General features: G+C 42.6%; 2 protein-coding genes across 2 annotated transcripts; one reads left to right on the plus strand and one right to left on the minus strand.

Annotated features, from left to right (window-relative positions):
- The first annotated feature begins 1,562 nt into the window (after positions 1-1,562).
- Positions 1,563-10,800, plus strand: LOC119011098 (homeobox protein Mohawk-like). Its single transcript, XM_037083932.1, has 6 exons — positions 1,563-2,224; positions 2,855-3,014; positions 3,105-3,258; positions 3,760-4,098; positions 9,845-9,878; positions 10,165-10,800. Exons 1-6 carry the CDS (start codon positions 2,031-2,033, stop codon positions 10,502-10,504), a joined length of 1,221 nt encoding a protein of 406 aa, XP_036939827.1. The 5' UTR covers positions 1,563-2,030; the 3' UTR covers positions 10,505-10,800.
- A 1,723-nt stretch (positions 10,801-12,523) lies between these two features.
- Positions 12,524-17,757, minus strand: LOC119011640 (ras-related protein Rab-18). Its single transcript, XM_037084944.1, has 7 exons — positions 17,554-17,757; positions 17,087-17,142; positions 16,915-16,976; positions 15,286-15,358; positions 14,970-15,088; positions 14,757-14,823; positions 12,524-14,083 (listed from the first exon to the last, which is right to left on the minus strand). Exons 1-7 carry the CDS (start codon positions 17,619-17,621, stop codon positions 13,911-13,913), a joined length of 618 nt encoding a protein of 205 aa, XP_036940839.1. The 5' UTR covers positions 17,622-17,757; the 3' UTR covers positions 12,524-13,910.
- Positions 17,758-18,239: the final 482 nt, after the last annotated feature.

Here is an 18,239-nt window from a genome sequence, read left to right on the forward strand (position 1 = left end):
GCCACCGAGCAGCTTTCACAGGAATGAGCGGGGCTTCACCTCTGAAGCTGTGGCTGTAGTGAACCAAAATAAGCTCTGTTCTAGGCCATAAAACCAAAACAATGAGCTGAAAGACAATAAAAGTTAATGTTAGAGTTTTGGATAATTCTCTCAAGTTGCAGCGATTTGATCCATTGCTTATTATGAAAATATTTATTAGTGCAGCTTTGAAGCAACTAACTGTGTTCCGCAAAAGTCTTGACACTGACAGTAACAGTAACCTAACAGCACAAAAAAACATTTGACAAGTACGATCAATAATCTTCCATTTGAATCTACTAAATGATTCAAGAAATAATACTTCTTCAGGATATCTGAGTGCACAATCAAGTTCTCCAGCAGACACTTTGCCAAATGCCTGGCCCCTTGGATAGGCCTGCAGTTTGTGAACCTGCGAGACACACACACACACACACACACACAAACACCAACACACACACACAAGCGCCAAACTATCCAAACAAAAAAGAGATATATGTCCTTCCAGTGTGTTTTTTACAGGTCTCCTGGCTGCCGAACGTGGGTGTGTTCCCAGCTAATATCAACAGTCAAGTCGGTGAACACATCACAGAGGGACAGGAGTCAATGGTGTGTGATAGCATGTAGCATTCTCCGACCACGGCCGAGGAATGTGAGCGAGGAATTTACGGCACCTAACGGGGATGCTTCCTGGTCCATGTGTTTTTCTGCTCTGAAACCATCGAAACTCTACCTCCCCACTGATGCTGCTGAATTATGAGCGGGGATGAGAGTTATGGGGTCCTCTAATATGTTAAACGGCTGAACAAGTGCTGCCGTAGCCTTCAGAGGCTTCATCAGTCGCCGCATTTTTATCATGTTTAAGATGATTACGTTACGGATGAGCATGGCAAAGTCATTGCTGTAGATCCAAACAGTCTTATGTAAGAGTGTTTGGATGTCGAGAGGAAAAACATACGTGGCTGACAACTACAGCCGAACCACAGAGGCTTCGAATGCTGGGCCTGGTGCCCGCATGTTCTAATATAGTCACACTAATGACGCTGCTGAGCTTCAGTCAGACCTAGTTTTTGTAACTGCTCATGCACCGTGTTGGAGACAAAGCGACAAATCTGAGCATAACGCTTGGGTTCTCCAAAAGCAAGGGATGCACAATTCTGACACTCAGACGCACACGCTCACACACTTCCCGACTCAAGAAAACCATCGACGACACGTGCGACGCCGGTTGAGGATTATATAGGCGAGGATCGGTTTCATTTTTCCAGTGTTTGTGTTGAATACATTATGAGCCAATTTGTACTGAAACCCATTTCAGCTCAGCAGGATTTGCCGCCCCCAACACGAGGCACAGTTTGGCGGTTTCGCTGGTTATTAGCGACCGTGTAATTACACCCATAAATTTCCAGAATCCCCTCTTAAAACATGTATTATTTGCTGACCCGGTTTTTGGTAAAACCGCGAGGGATTCGCATGCCTCATGTAGAAAATATGATAGCGCGTGGAACTGCTTAGCACAGGCTGCAGTCGCAGCAGACGGAATCTCACTAGTAAATCCGATGACCACATTTGCTGATATTCTTACATGTGCAATATTTTTTTCATGCAGTCTGCTGAGGTGCTACTGGGGCTGCTGCTCTGCAAGCTTCTTTTTTTTTTCCCCTCACACAGCTTTCCAGAGCAGCGATTGGACGGCAGGAGAGCCAATGGGCAGTCGAGCAGCAGGTTATTTGAACTCTCCTCACACAGCCTCGACTAAACCAGGCAACATCCCCTGACTTTTCAAACATTATCCTCTCAGAAGAGTCTGTCATCAACAAGTGTGCTCAGTGCTCAGTCACCGCTGCGGCGAGAGAGCAAGGGAAACTTTTTAACCCCCCCTTTTTTTTTTTTTCTTTTTCCACATTTCCTTCACATTAAATATATCCAGGATGGGAACCTGCCACCTCTATTTACAACTGGAAGTCTGCTGATGCACCTGTTGATTGAGGGAAAGCGCTCAGTGTTTAACCATGAACAAAGTTGCTGTGGTGAAGTCCGACACGCTGCTTCGGCTGGAGGACAGCAGGAGAGCGGAGACGGAGAGGAGCAGATTGGACTGCGTGGGCTTACCTCAGAGCAGTTTAACAGACGGCGAGAACACAGACCTGCTGCGATGCCAGGACGCCAGCGAAAACAGCTCTCCTATCAAGTACAGAAGATATGGGTACGCCCTTGAGTTGCAAAAATTACTTTTAATGGCATGATGAGCAGTTTAACAGGTGGTTGTGGTTTTTTTTTGGTTTTTTTTTTTATAAGAGTTGAAAAATGTATTTTAGAGAAGAAATTGATATTTTGATATTTTCAATATGAATGAGGTGATAATACAAACTGAGAAATGTGATTATTTTTATCAATAATTGAATAAACAGACTGCTCTCAGAGGAAAATAATTTCCCCGGAACACTGTTTGAAGCTGGAAAGGTGGCAGGGTCCGCAACATATAAACAAAGTAAAACAATACGAACTTGTGTTGTTGTCCTCTCTGCTCAGTTTGTTATTCAGTTTATCATGAGAACAGAGTTCTTTCTATTTACTTTTTTTTAGGTGCAAAACAGCATTCAAAGAAGATTCTGAAAAGAATTTCCTCCTCAGAACTACAAAGTGCTTCTTTAATGTAGTTATACTTAGAAGATATTTATCCAACCTGACATTTTGTCATGCTGAAATGTTTTTGTTCTGCCTTTAGATGCATGATTGAACTGTTCTTTGCAAGTCTTAACACTGACAGTAACATATAATTGTTACAGAGTGGATTTTATTTGCTCTTTGTGAATCTACCTTCTGCCTCCTCCAGGTCTCGCCTGGGTGGGGTCAAAGTTCGCCACAAGAGACAGGTGCTGCAGGACATGGCCCGACCGCTCAAACATTGGCTGTACAAACACCGGGACAACCCCTACCCCACCAAGACCGAGAAGGTCCTGCTGGCCCTGGGCTCACATATGACCCTAGTGCAGGTGAGAGACGAACCTCGAAACGCTTAAAAAACGAAGGATGTGCATTAAAATGAAGCAGATGCGGTCCTATAACAAGGTTCACGTGTGCAGGTCTCCAACTGGTTTGCGAACGCCCGGCGGAGGCTGAAGAACACCGTGAGACAGCCGGACCTGAGCTGGGCGCTGAGGATCAAACTGTACAATAAATACATCCAGGGAAATGCTGAGCGACTGAGCGTGTGCAGTGACGACACCGACTCAGACGGTATGGGCTTCAAGTCTATACGTTTATTTCTCTCATTATAGATGTGAGTAAAAAGACTTCATTAAAGGTGCAGTATGTAGTTTTGGGGAAGAAATGTTAATCTTCATTGACTGATTATTATTCTTTATATACCTACACAAACTAAATAAACAAACTTGTATAAACGCAATTTACACTGTTTGACTACTGTTTATATGTGGCGGACCCTGCCTCCTTTTTGGCTTCAAACAGTATTCCGTGAACCTTATTTTCCTCTGAGACCAGCTGGTTTATTCAGTTATGAAAAGTGAAAAAGAGTTTGTATTATCACCTCATTAGTACTGTAAATATCAAGTTTCTTAGTTTGAATTTCTTCTCCAAAACTCCAAAATGCCCCTTTAAGATCTAAAAACTGCAGCACTTGTCATGGATAAGTTATGTAACATCTTATATATTCGATCGCTGGATCATTCCAGTCAGTTTAAAATGGAACAAATCTAAGTTTTGTTTCCTTTCCTGCAGATGAAGAGTGTCCTTTACAAACACCCATCAGCCAATCAGATTTTGGCAGGTCATCTTCTCATAAGAGTGTGCTCCAGAAACAGGGCAGCGTCCTCGCCATGGCGGACTCGGCCAACAGTGACGACAGTGCGTCGCCTCCATCCAAGTACAAGAGCAGCCTACTGAATCGTTATCTGAATGACACCCTGCGGCACATGATGACGGCGAAGGCCGATGGCGTTACATCGGCCCGCAAGAGGAGGAGCCACTCCGAGTCATTCAGCTCCAACGAATGTGATCGAGACGTCGTCTCCCCGGCGTCGTCCTACGAAACTGAGGCCAACTTTGTCTACCACATGGGTGAGGCATGTCAGTTTTTGTCGAAAATAGGTGGAAAACTGTCCGTTAACACCAAAATATGTGTGAATTGAACCACTCAGAGCATGTTACAGTGCAAACACTGAAGTTATGACAAGTTGAGCAGCCAAAACAACACAGAGGATAGACTGAGAGGTAAAGAGATGCTAGCACCCCCTGTCCACAGAAATCATTAAAGCATCTTCCTTGTTAATTGCAGATTTATGTTGAATGCGAGGTAAAATGACACTTTAACTAGCCTGCTTCCCCTCAGTTCAGTTTTAACACACCGCAGTGCACAGTAAAATAAGAACAGACTGAACAGAAACTTCCACATGGCTCCTCAGAGCTCCCTGACATTAATAAATCTCTGGCATTCCACTGAAAGTCAGAAGCTCTGCTAGATTCAATTATAAAGTTACAGCGAAACTGGGAGGGAGTTTGACACCTGGGTGCCCTCTCAGACCTATAGGGAGCACAGCGCACTGACAACCCTCAAATCCGCTACGGTGCAGGAGCCAAAGCCTTTACAAACATCACTAATAAAGACTCATGCAGACGCTGAAATCCCTCATTTTAAAATTGGATGGAGCTCGTGCTGGCCGGCGCTGCGCACCGCAAATATCATTTCCATATACTAGAATGTGCCATTTGTTCCGCTTCAGCTTCTTGCCATGGTGGAAATGTCCAGTCCAGTCTCAAGGACAATTACAGAACGTCTGAGACTTTATTCTTCCCAGGGTGAGAAGTGGGAACCTCAGCCAAACGTACAAAATGGAGCAGTCCGTCAGCGAAGCACCGAGGACGTCTCGTAGCGTGGCTGTCAGGGCTGCCACTCAGCGAGTGAGACAGCGCAGAGCCAGATCACTAATATCCATTTGGCTCTCCCCCGTCAGTGCTAAGGGTGCAGCGTTGCTTCCTCGACCCGTGTGCTTTGGCGGGCTGCTGCTCCCAAGTGTTACTTTCCGACTCAAAATCAATCTAAATTTACATTATTTCATAAGAGCTGTGAAAAGATTTCTGTAACAGTTTATGCTTTTTAGCATTTTTCCTTTAATCAAACAAGGCATGCTTTAAGTTCCTTTTTTATTATTTTGGCCCCACTCCCCTGGCAAGCAGTAAATTCTTGTCCCAGTCTAAAGGTTACTGAATGGATATTATCATCAGTCTGTGACGGGGCTCGATCTTTATCCAGGAAACTCCACAAACTGCAGTACAGATTGGTAATTTAACAATAATTAGCACAATTTGGAATGTTCACGTGCTTGCAGTGATAAAAACGATTTGTTAACCAATGCAATGGTTAAGCTACAGTGTCCTGCTTAAAGGTGCATTACACAAGAATTGGCCACCTCTTGAATTCACACGCCAAACAAATATGGAACAATATATGACAAGAGGAACTGCTAAGTGCCACTAATTGTAGTTGCCATTTTCTAGTTAGCTCAGCTAGCCATGCGGACAGCAGCCTGGACTGGGAGCTTGAAGTGGTATGAGAAAGGAAGCGCCGGGGCTAACTGGTCTACTGCTAACTTCAGGAGTGATCTCTGCAACACGTTTTTATTTCAATTCTGTTGATATTTAAATTATTTTTCACCTTTTTTCCATCTAAATTTCTTGCATATTTCACCTTTAAACTGTTCAGAAACTATGATACAATTGTACAAACATTTTACCGAGCATTTAAATACATTAAGCAATGGCAATACAGTTATTTTCACCTACCTTAGAGAGTTAGATGAGGAGATAAATTCCACTCTCGTGCCTGTGCGCTAGCTGTACAGCTAGCAGCCAGTTGCGTAAGCTTAGCATTTAGCATACAGCTAGCTTGCCTCTGCCCAACGGTAAGAACACCCTTTTATCTTAAGTGGGAAATCGTACAACTGGCATTCATTTCTGCGTGTATATCGTCTGCCTCGACGGGCGGTGATGGAAACATGTCAACCTGACACGCTAATGGCCGCGATGCAGTGATGAGCCTTGAAGTTCCAGACGTTGGCGCTTAAATCGTCTTCCACCTGTGTTAAAGTACCTAAAATGTCAATCATTACGTTCGGGTCGGGTCGGGCTCGGGCTTCTCTCTCGCTGACTTTTTTTTAAATAAATATATGTTTATAAAAATGTATACTAAAACGATGTGTGGATACTAAACTAAGGAATACTTGTTGTAAATAAATAATTTGGATAAAACAGAGAAGGCAGCGCTGTAAGGTAATTGCTATATAACTACTACTAAATAGGAGGCGCAGAGCAAGAGCACGCTTTGCGCACGGCTTTGCGGACATTTCGTGAACGTAATCTTGAAATTTCGGGTTTGCTTCGGGCTCGGGCCTGCAAATCAAGTTAATTGGTCGGGCTCGGGCTGGGTCGGGCTTTAATGCCTGCGGGCCTGGGTCGGGTCGGGCTGGATTTTTTAGGCCCGATCTTACCTCTAACACTGAGTGTGAAAGCCAAACTCAAGTAAAAGATATTTTTTTTAAAAAAGTGACTACCGTAACATTTTTTACTGACCTGCTTGCTGCTAGCTAGCCTACTGCTGTCTGTTTTCCAACATGTTCACGACGTCAAATGTAACACAACAACAGCAACAACAAAAAAAGACACATACCTGCTAATTTGGGTTTGTTAAATTTGTTCAACAATTGGAAACCTAAATATGACAAATTGTATTATGGTAGACTATTTCCAAGCTAGGGGCACTAACTTTCTTCCCTCTGATTTTGAACAGATTAAGCAAATGAAACACAACGTATTTATATATGAGTTTAGACATGTGTTTTGTTAGCTGTTGACAGAGCCAGGCTAGCTGCTTCCCCCCTGTTTCCAGCCTTTATGCTATGCTAATTTAAGATAACAGTCTGCTGACTGTGGCTTGACGTAAAGTCTGCATGTGGGTGATATCAATCTTCTCGGGCCAGACAGCAAATTAGCGTATTTCCCAAAACGTTGAAATATATTCCAAAACATATTATTAGTCTCTCGTCAAATCATATTTCTTTTGGAGTATTTGGGGGTTCTTGATGTCATCACACACTGTGCGAGCAGCGCCGTTGAAATGTTTGTGCAAACCTTTAATGCATCCCTGCTGGTCACATTAAGGGTGTTTGCAACCCAGTACGGCTAGTCTGTGGAGGTGAAGTGGAAAGTCAAGCTGCCAAATTCATGACAGGCACTAACACCATTAACACGTTTATACTCCGCCCAGGAGACGACTAAAACAGTCACTAAACCTCAAGTGATGGACTAATAAGTGATGCCCACTACACGGTGTCTTATAACGACACTTTAAACATATCAGTCTGAATCCCACAGGCAGTAAAACTCTACTGGAATGGTTAGTATATGTTAGTGATGTTGCTATTTACCGTCAGCCCGCAGAACCATGAGGCCGGCGACACCACGTAATATGGTACTCGCATCAACTTCTCTGTTTCCCTTAAGAAGGCTGGAGAGCCGTAAATGTGACCGGCATCGTGCTTTATTGGACGCGGAGCGCCGAAAAACATGATCTGGACAAACGCCTCGCTGTGTTTTCCGCCCATTTGGTTTCAAATAAAAACGCGCATGCTGAGAGGGGAGTCTCTTGTTCACAAGCGCACATCCGCGTTGAGGAAGTTAGGTGTGACGGTGTTTTCTTAGTACACAGTTGTTTTCCAGCGTGGCTCCTAATGTCACATCTGTGAGATGACTGCGAGTAGGTTAACCGACCGCGGGTCGTCTGACTGTGCGGGAGAACCTCCAAGACTTAAATCAACTCATGGAGACATTATGTCACTGTTAGGCAATTAGGCCGCGTGAGACATAATTTACGGTGGAGAAAGCTAAATACCGCGCATAGCACACACAAGATTGTGGAAATGACCCCACAAATTTGAATACACTTTCTTGTGGATGATTGCCAGACGATGTTAGCTTAGCTTAGCACAGAGAGAGGACGTAGGGGTACACGCTTTGGACAAAAGCGTCTGCTAAATGCCCTAAATGTCAACGTAAATGGAAGAAATAGATTTCCTGTTTAGTAAAAGAGGTGTTGGCAGCTGTTTCCCCAGTGTTTATGCTAAGCTAAGCTAACCGGCTGCTTGGTGTAGCTTAATATTTTCTATAGCGCAGTATGGTTTCCCATTCATCCCACAGCAAGAAAGTTAATATGCCTATTTCCCCAAATATTGAACTATTCCTCATCTGTTAATAAATAATGTTGCCAGCGTTATTGCACCACTGCAGCACAATTTTATAATAAAAAAAAACAGTCGGCAGCTTCGATACCTCTGTAAACTTGTGTTGTAACTGATCTCGGCTGTAAATTTGAGAATCACCAGAAGTAAAACATTGTTGTTTTTTTTCTTGCTAATAAATACAACAGAGGCACTGTAGTTCTTTCTTGGCAAAGCATGTTAGGGCTAAAGAGAGAAATGCTCAGGGACGTTCAGTAGCAAAAAAGCATAAAACAGCAAAATGATTTACTATCAATAAGTAGTTGCTCTTGGCCGTAGCCCGGCTAAAGAAATCAGAGACGGGGATGATTCGGGCTGTTAGCATTGAAAGACTGTGTTTCACAGTGGGCCTCTAATTTCCCCGTCTATTGCTCTCTGAAGAAAAATGTCGACCAGCCCTCTGTGTGCTCCAATGAAAAAAGGCAATATTCCAAAACTAAAATGGAAAATATGTTCGACATATCATGCACGCTTATGCACAGACCGCAAACTGAAAGTGCACAAGCAATAGAACATTTCTCCAAAGTCCTATTTATCCTGCTCATGCCTCTGAAAAAGACAGAGACACTGGAGTTTAAATGCAGGGCTTTGTGAAGTAAAGACAGGTCCTTGCTTAGACTGGTTTGGGGTTCTCAGGTATTCACTCATCAGACACTCCCATGTCTGTTGGGAAAATGTAATTAAGTGCTCAGGCCTTTGTCAAAAAAGATAGGTGTGGCAGGGACAGTTTTTGGAAAAGGGATGGCACACAGTGGTCCGACTCTACAGGTGCTAACAGCAGGGGCACCCCTGGAATCTTTTCATGCTGGGGGCCAGAAGGTGCCACTGACAATCTCGGGGTGGCCACCAGAGAGGGAATTACATTTACAGATGGTAAAAATGGTTGGCTGGCTATGCATTTCTTATTTACATATTTATTCACTGCTAATAAGTATTACTGTTGTTACCGGTATTGACGTTAAATAACACATAGAAAAATGTTATGCATGTGCAACTCACTAGACTAGGGTAAGGGCAGGCACTCCAGTAGGGGCAGGGTACTCGAAATTATTAATTAATAAATTAAAAGCAGGCCACGGTCTCCCCGGCCCCCCTTGGGGATGCAACTGACTAGAAGAGCTGGAAATGTGAAAACACAGCGTCAGTCCTCGTGACACGATGCAGATATCAGATTTTTTTTTTTTTTTTTCCCCTTTCAAAAGCTTTAAGAGGAACTCTGCATTTGTCTTGGCCAGAGTAGCGGAGCGCAGGCGGACATGTGCACTTCACTGAGTCAAAGCTGTTTGGCACTGTAAAACACATCTAGAAAGACGAATAGTGACTGAGAAATGAACTAATATTCAGAGACGCACGCACTTGAATTTTGTAGCACCCTGACAAGCACAAACAAACTAAATCGCCTACACTCAAACACTCATACATGCATTTATACCGGCTATCACTAACATGTGGCCACGAAGCCTCATGTGCTATCGACTGTTGAGTATACTGATTCGTGTCGTGTTTAGGTGACCCCTTTTTCTTGTCTCTTGCAGATACAATGGACTATACTTCAACTAAATGTGATAGGTATGTTGATTTACTCACGTCTCCATCTGCAATCAGATCAGCTGATTGCACTTTTCAACTTTCATCAGTTTGAAAAGTAATCCTCTTTATGTTCTCCCGTGATGGTTGTTCTTGAAATTGGACCGCCGCATTTAATTCATCCATATTATTCAGGTTCTCTATCGAGGGGAGATATCCAAGCAAATTAATCGTTTGGATTTATTTTCCAGGTTAATCAAAGGAAGATGTGAAATGAAATCCAGTAATTGACGTCAAAAACAGATGTTTTTCTTTAATATATTCACAGGGACCAGCAGCAGGGCCGAGGCCAGCCGAGACAAGTCGATCAGGGCTGGAGGGAGATCCACGCCGCTGTGGCTCTGACCAACTTGGCCCAGGGACAGAGCTGCCTGGCAGACCACAGCAGCGTGATCGTGCCCAGCGCTGCCACAGGGCAGAGCGGCACCCGAGAGCCCTACTCGATTACGAGGACCACTAGCATAGACAGGATGCGTGTCACAGGACCCACCGCTGCTCTGAGACAGAGCTGCACCGCGGGGCCCACTCTCACCAGCCGCATCATCCAGAAGTCCTCTCATATCGCTGAGGTCCAGACTGTTACTGTGGCCCTGGCAAACACCGTGTAGGCATTTAATATGAGCATCTGGTCCAAGCACATGGTTCCATATGGGAATTCCAGATGCTTAAGTGCCTTGCATTATATGTACAGCCTCTGTTATTTTGTAATGCTGATAAATTCTGACATTTTCAATCATTTTTACATCGTAAAATGGAAAAACTGACCTAACGCAATTGAGTATTTTCTACTGTTTTTGCCATGTTTTTCTAATGTCTTCCTATTGCCATCTGTTGCAGTAAGTTATATTAACTTCATGAGACTGGATTATCATCCAATGCTAAAGTTTGACAGCAGCTATTTGAATAAACCCAATGTGAAATGTTTTGACCAGTCGCTTGCTTTAAATCACCGCTTTGCCGTGGCTGGAAATGCATAGCTATGTTTGACTGAACTGTACTTAGTGGTACTTTTCATGTGTGCAATTGTGGGTCTCGCAGTTTCGTTATATCCTTTCAAATTGCTTTTTAAATGGTTGTAATATGGGCAGAAGGGTGGCATCCTGGATCGAGCGGCGAGTCGGTTCTTCGAGCAGAGTAGACTGTGGTCGATGTTCTTCTGAAATGCATCGATCAAGGATTCGCAGTGATAGCTGGACATGAGCAGTTTGGGATATTTAGTGCAGTACATGTCAATAAATCAGCTTAAAGTCCACGGAATAATGTGTACAAGGCTAAAACTCACAGGGGACAAGTTCATAGTATAAGAGCTGACTGTGAGTATGTGAAAGGGGTGACTAGTGATGAATGGTGATGAAGGAACAGAGAATTATCACCCCACTCTGCTATTTAACTCATTTGTTTCGGTTTTTCAGGCCACAACTTTACCATTTTGATTCACTCCGAACACTTACATAGCATCATTATGAGCAAAACCGGCAACTTTATAGGTGCAATATGGCCAAAATTGTAGTTATAAATTTCAAGTTCAAGTTATCTGACTTTATTAAACAGAACTGACAGTCTTGAAGGTTGGTATGTATACTATTGCAAAGAGGTCTACTGAGGTCAGCATGCTAACCAGCTAGCACTGGCACATCCTGTTTCGTTGGTTAGGGTTAGGGTAGGAGCTTCAAGCTGGTCTCGCCGACTAGGGCCATACCTGCAGGCTAACTGAGCTAAGAGGCTATTGGCAGGTAGGAGCTACAGTCATGGAGAGCTACAGCTGAGCAGCTGTTGGCAACTCTGGTTATAGGTTCCCCTCTTTTTGTTCACGGGTAGGTGGCTCCACAAGGCAGAAGCTATGCAGAAGACCCAGGTAATTTAACATCCAGGAGGTCAAACTGTTTTGCTTTCGTGCACCACTGAATAGATTCCATTGAAATGAACGTGTCTCCACATCCAATGTTATCAACTTAAAAAGTGACCAGTATTGTTTACAGCTTGTTTTGGCTGCCACCAAATGGCCTAAAGGTCAATAAATGTGGAAATGTATTGTAATGAAGGACTAAGGTAAGTCACTCACAAATACATTGAGACTACTGAGCAGAATCTTGTTTTTTTTTCTGTGTTCTCCTCAGCAAACATTTTTACAATAAACACCACTGTCATCTGTTTTTGATGTTAAATGAGATCTCAGGAATTTCATGACCTCAGTATGGGGTCAGCTACCAAAAACTTATGTTAGTGGAAATGCAGAGAACACGATAAGCCTTGAGGGAATGTCTGGTACTCTGCCACTCTGAGGAGAGAGACTTGTGGGGAGCATCTTGTTCCATCTGGGGACATCCTAACACCAAACATAAGCTTGTAATCACAATCTGTCCTCCGGGACCGTTCTACTAGACATGATTAACAGGATTTTTCCACTCATGTCCCAGTTCTGGTCTCTTTTTTTTTTTTTTTTATTCTGTGCAAGGAATGTTTTCAGTCTTGCATGTGCGACAGGCTCGTCATCAACAAAGTATTATGGAAAGAGCACCTCACTCCCGATCCCACCCGAAACCTGCTTTCGATTAGGTGGGCTTCGACACTACATGGAAACTAAATGGCAGCTCAAAAATGGCACTTAAAAAATGATTAGACCTGTGTGACGGCATCTCGAGGCTGTGGTTTATTTCAGTTTGAAACAATACAAACGTTACTGGACCATAACCCAAGCAAATGTCATTCAATGTTAAGGCAGATATCATGTTAACATATTGCTCAGTATGATTTAAATAGGCGCACTGCAAAGGCGACAGGGAAGGGTAATTATGATTCTAAACAAGGAAAAAAAAACAACTCAAACAAATAAGCAACAATACATCAAACAGGTCTTAGGAATGCTCTCATACCATCATGTGTGAGAAATGCCTTCGATAAGTCAGTGGGACGTTACAGAGACCACAACTTCACACAGGAACTGCTAAATAAATGGGGAGAAATCAAGCTTACGGGGTCAAGCTGAGACTAAATTACATTTTGCCAGAGCTACTCAAGTTACTAAAAGAGTATATTTTATTGTAAGAGCTGTAAATACTGTAAACCTTAGACTTGTAGCAGTGGGAGTTATGGTCCAGGTCAGACATGCGAGGAAAAAAGACAGGTTTGGTTGAAGAAAATCAGAAAAAAACAAAAAGATGATTACTTGTCCTGGATTTTCACACAGAACGAGGAAAAAGAATTTTTAAAAAAAACAAGGACGTTTTTATGTGAGCGCTTCTGTACATATGTAAAATTTGATGGAAATTGCCATCAAACAAATAACTGATTAGGTTAACAGCAAAGATGAGCTCAGTAACTGGGAAAAGTATGATTGTGAAATGTCTTAGTTGACATTCACAGTGTTCTGGTGCATGTCAACGTTACCGCTAACATAACAAGTCTCCTCCACCACTGCCCTCCATCCAATTCACGTGTTATGCCCGAAATAAAAGCTTTCAAATACACATGAAGTGGAACATTTTGTACTTTAACTCTGCAGCTACATGTACGCCAACATTTACAGGGAACTAGTTTTTTTTTTTTTTTGCATTGATTATAATAATTCACTGGGAGTAAAATTTGACAAGCTCTGTACGGTAATCTACAAATTGGTTCATGTTATAGGCACTACGCTATCAACCTGATGCCTTAATGCACAACAGAATCACTGTTGTCAGTAGGATAAATTCAGACCAGACATGTACTCCTATGACGCACACTCTGCATGGTTATGTCAATTTAAAACGCTATACATCCTTATAGGCAAGAGGCTTTGTTTTTTTTTTTCAAGTTCCTTTCATTCATATTTTAAAAAGAAAGAGGTGACAGGTGATGGTTGAAAAGGAAGTGTGCAAACAGCAAAGTCCTCTCGACCAACAGAACTTCTCCAACTATTTTTTTTAAAGTTCCACCTCTCCGTCTCCCTCTTTTTCTCTCTTTTCCTCTCTGTTTCTGGTCCGTAGTCGTTCCTTTCAGGATGGTGCATTTTTTTTTTTTGGTTCTGTCCAGTTTTCAGGGTATGGAACAGTATCCTCCGCATGCGCTGCCGCCGCCCTGCTCCTGCTCCCCCAGACGCAGCTTCTGACCCTGGTTTTCACTCTCCCAAAGCCCTGGTGTCTGCAGGATCTTCTCCACAAGCTCCTCGAAGGCACACTGTACGCCATCTTTGGTCTTTGCACTGGCCTCTGTACAAAGGAAAAAGGGGTTACCAAGATTTATGAGATTAAGAAAAAAAACTGCAGAGCACTCGCTAAGAAACCTGCACGTCAGCTTTTAAATCCAAAACAGGCAGAACATCTTTCTTTTTATAATACAATCAAACTCATGACAGTGATTTAAAAATGTGTGTTGACAAACATGAAGATAACGCATGAAATGACTTCATTTCGGAAGCAGCAGATATCCAGCGGGATGAAGACATCCTCGCAGCGGACTCAATCCACGACATCTTGTTGTCCCATCCCTCTTCAAAACCCCTTAATTTAGCCGTTCTAAAATGGAAACTCCGCAGAAACGTTAACCTAATTTCCCAGATTGGAGATGAGAATCAGGAACACGTGTAGACATGGATCCAATAAAATGAAAGCCCGCTAGATTTTAATCATAATGCAGTTCTTCTGGAGCGGCCGCATCTTTCAGTTAGGCTCTGACAGCAGAGACTCAAAAATGCAACCAGCCCAAACTAAACGCACGACTCTCCGAGTGATGTCTCGACTCGTTTCCAACTGCGCAATTACGGTTCTGACTTTAGAGCACAGCATGGTACGTTTTAAAGGCTGTAAGTTACATTTCATGGCTTTATTAGTTTAAACGACCATGTCTGACCACGTCTGATCTGACTGTGACATGGAGACTTACCAATAAAAAGCATAGAGTGTTTCCGAGCAAATTTCAACCCCTCGTTTCTGTCCACCTCCTGGTCGTCCTGAGAAAATAAACGGGCATCCGAATGTTATTTTATAGTCTTTATACTTAATATCCTGAACATTAATGACTGGAGATCTGAGATTTGTCGAGGAGAACTGTTTAAATTAATTGTATGTGTCAAACTGGCACAAGCTCCACACTCACCTTATCAATTTTGTTCCCAACGAGCATTTTCACGATGTCATTGCGTGTAGTGTAGGTTTCCAGTTCATTCAGCCAGTTTTCAAGCTTGGTAAAAGTGTCACGCTTTGTGACGTCATACACTGTCAAAACCATGCAAGCGGAGGAGTTAAAGGGATGAACTGATTTAAGTACAATAACATTTTCCTCACAAGCAAGAAGTGACAAACAGTATGTCCGTGACTCTAGGAGGATCATGTGGAAATAAAGTGGAGAGACAATATTGTCCCTAGGTCCAGTACTAAATGTGTCATGCAGCTTTTTAAGCATCAGTGTTTACCAAGTATGACTCCTTGTGCACCACGGTAGTAGCTGGGTGTCAGGGTGCGAAACCTTTCCTGTCCAGCTGTGTCCTGCAAAAGTAAAGATATTAGAGATCAACAGCAGATAAAGACTCCATGATACCAAACTTTTAAGACCAACTATAAGCCCTTACTAAGCCTCACATCTCATTTACAGCTGGCGTTTCACTGTGAGCTGTATCCGGACGCATTATCTGGATTTATGCAAATCGTAATTGCAGCGTGATCAGAATGTGATCAGGTGTGCCGGCCCACATCTGGAGGAAGTCTGGTCTGCATTGTGTTCTTCTTAGGTAGGTGTAAATGCATTCATACGTAACATGTCGGGCAGCATTAGCTGCCCTTGGGCAAGCCACCGAACCCCTAACTGCTCCTTGTGCCTCATACAACACAGCCCACTCACTCTGACACCTCTCCAATATATGCTGCTCCCATATAGGTCCCATTTGTGTATGTCTGTGTGTTCTGGGCCTGTGTATGCAACAGATTGAAAAAACTATATTTCTCCATGTAGGATTAATAAAGTACCTCTTCCTACTTTTCCTCTACATGAAAATGCTAGACATTTCTTTCTAGCTAAAATAAAGTTTGTTTTTCAAATTTAGAGAGTGAGCATGCAAGAAAGCTGAGAGAGACGTGGCTCCAATGACTCAGATTACTGATCTGCGGCTAAAGATGTAAGGATTGGCCATCTGTTGAATTTAATTCATACAACGCATACAGTTAGCACCACCAAAGTAACTGCAAACTGCTGCTTACTGTACTGTGTTTATCTATCCACTACCGCAGCTACTGTTACCTTGTTAGCACAGTTAGCTGTGCAGCTTTCTGGACTACTGGGATAGCGTGGGTGTTTATAACACTAGCACAAAGAGGTTTATAGGCTTGACATGCTAAATTCAGTATATATTTCTGCAACACAATGGACACGTGAACAAGATTCCCCTAACTCAAAAACTCACTAAACTTAGGTGTCAATGCAAAGGCAAGGCTGGATCCTTTATTAACCAGATGATGTATCTAAATACAGATCCAATTTAAATACAGGTGTAAATAGAGTGAGACAGACCGACTTGCACATGTGCTCCAGATAATGCTGCAAGGCCTCAGGACGGTCCTACGAAACTGGCCATTACCTGTGGAGTCCTTACAGACTATACCAGACTATGACCAGAGAAGTCAAAATCTATTTTTATGCAGTTGCTCACAAGTATTTTTTGTGATCTTATAGACTTGTTTTCATCCAATTAGACAGAACAATATTATAATATACATACAACTATTTAATTCAAAAATAAACATCAACCATCTTGAAGTACAGGGATTATGCGCCTTGTTTACCTCAGGCCATGTTACTTCACACACAATAAAGTCCATGGTAGTGTTTAGGGCTCAGGTTGTGGCCTGGCTGAGTATGTTGTGTTGATGGGACATTAGGACCGGCCTACTTTATGCCTCGTGAAAGGAGGTTTAACGTGTTTTTCAGAGTCTCTCCTTGATTCTGGCTGTGCAATGTCGCCATCTTGTGGGGAAACATCGCAGCTCACCATGTTTTTCCTGACAACACAAACAAACTGTAGACAATGCCTGAAGTACTTCAGTCTTACCCATATGGCCAGTTTTGCTCTGTTCCCATCGATTGCGAGTGTCTTTACTTTGAAATCCACACCTGATCAATCACGATGAAGAGGAAAGAGGGACAGAGAAACGGCTTTAAACCATCCATTTATCCCACCTCCTATTTATCAATGAATGTGTATTAATGGATGTGTGTATAACCTATAGTTGCCGACTGCTCTGGATCAAAGGTATCATCTGTGAACCTCAGGAGAAGACTGCGGAGAAAGGGCGATAACATGGAAATAAGCAGGGCGTACAGGACAAAAGGCTTTTGTGAGTTGACTAAAGGATCCATCAGCCTCTACCTCTGTAAGTTAAAGGGAAATGAACGTAACTGTACAGTTTCAATGTTGACAGCTGTCTGAAGATGAGCAACATCATCTCAAATCAGCAAAAAACACACATGGAAAAGTTTCACAGCTTCATATGTGAAGGTGACGTCATGTGTCACCTAACTGTCAGCCTGATAGCAGTAAGTATTAAGCCTGAACTGAAAGAAATGGGGACGACAACATTCCCAGCTAGCTATTGCAACAGCTGCTGAGCAGCGGCTAATAAACTTACATAACAAGAATATCAACACTCACAACAGGCTAGCTAAACGCTCGCTACAAACAGGGACAAACCTGGACTTCCCAACTCCACTTTCGCCAATTATCAACAGCTTCAGCGTCGTCAGCACGTCTTCGTCCATGTTCCCGTAGGAGATAGTTTGACTTCACTTGGCGACGGTGTTATACTTAAATTTCACTTGTTTTCAGGTCAGCAGGCGGCTAGCAGCTCCGGTGACAGCCTGCTGTTCACGCAACTTCCGGCAAACCGGCGACGCGTGACGTCACCGGGTGGACGACGCTGCCTGTCACGGGGTGGAAAATAAAATAAAAAATAATAATCATATTTAAATAAATTCAATGAAGTGAAATCAATCTATATAACGTACAGTGCAATAACATTAATTTAAGTAAAAAAAAAAAGTGAAAAAAAAAGAATAGAATAACATCAGTATGTTACCAGTAGGCTATGTTATTACCGTATTACTATGACTGGGTTTTGTACCTGTAATTTTTCTGTATCTATTTTTATTTGTCGTAACATTTAATTAAACTAATTGAAAAAAAAGGAAAATAAGATAGAAAATAACAAGTGATTTTTTATTTTTTTATTTTTTACATTTTTGAATTTCTTAAGTCAGTATTTTCACATTCTAGCCTCTTCATTTTATAACAGATATATTTTTTATTATTAATATCTTTTTGTCTGTGAGTATATTACACCACAATGCATCAAACTACTAATGCTCATTTTTTGTGAG

The sequence above is a fragment of the Acanthopagrus latus genome, chromosome 21, assembly GCF_904848185.1.
Source record: "Acanthopagrus latus isolate v.2019 chromosome 21, fAcaLat1.1, whole genome shotgun sequence".
In the NCBI taxonomy this organism is placed as follows: domain Eukaryota; kingdom Metazoa; phylum Chordata; class Actinopteri; order Spariformes; family Sparidae; genus Acanthopagrus; species Acanthopagrus latus.

Excerpts from the sequence above, each read along its gene's own strand:
- LOC119011640 (XM_037084944.1), bottom strand. The coding sequence starts at position 17,621 with ATGGACGAAGACGTGCTGACGACGCTGAAGCTGTTGATAATTGGCGAA. Across the intron at positions 16,977-17,086 it reads AGAGCAGTCGGCAACTATAG|GTGTGGATTTCAAAGTAAAG; the intron begins GTTATACACACA and ends GTGATTGATCAG. Across the intron at positions 14,824-14,969 it reads TTGGGAACAAAATTGATAAG|GACGACCAGGAGGTGGACAG; the intron begins GTGAGTGTGGAG and ends TTATTTTCTCAG.
- LOC119011098 (XM_037083932.1), top strand. The coding sequence starts at position 2,031 with ATGAACAAAGTTGCTGTGGTGAAGTCCGACACGCTGCTTCGGCTGGAG. Across the intron at positions 3,015-3,104 it reads CACATATGACCCTAGTGCAG|GTCTCCAACTGGTTTGCGAA; the intron begins GTGAGAGACGAA and ends TCACGTGTGCAG. Across the intron at positions 3,259-3,759 it reads TGACGACACCGACTCAGACG|ATGAAGAGTGTCCTTTACAA; the intron begins GTATGGGCTTCA and ends CCTTTCCTGCAG.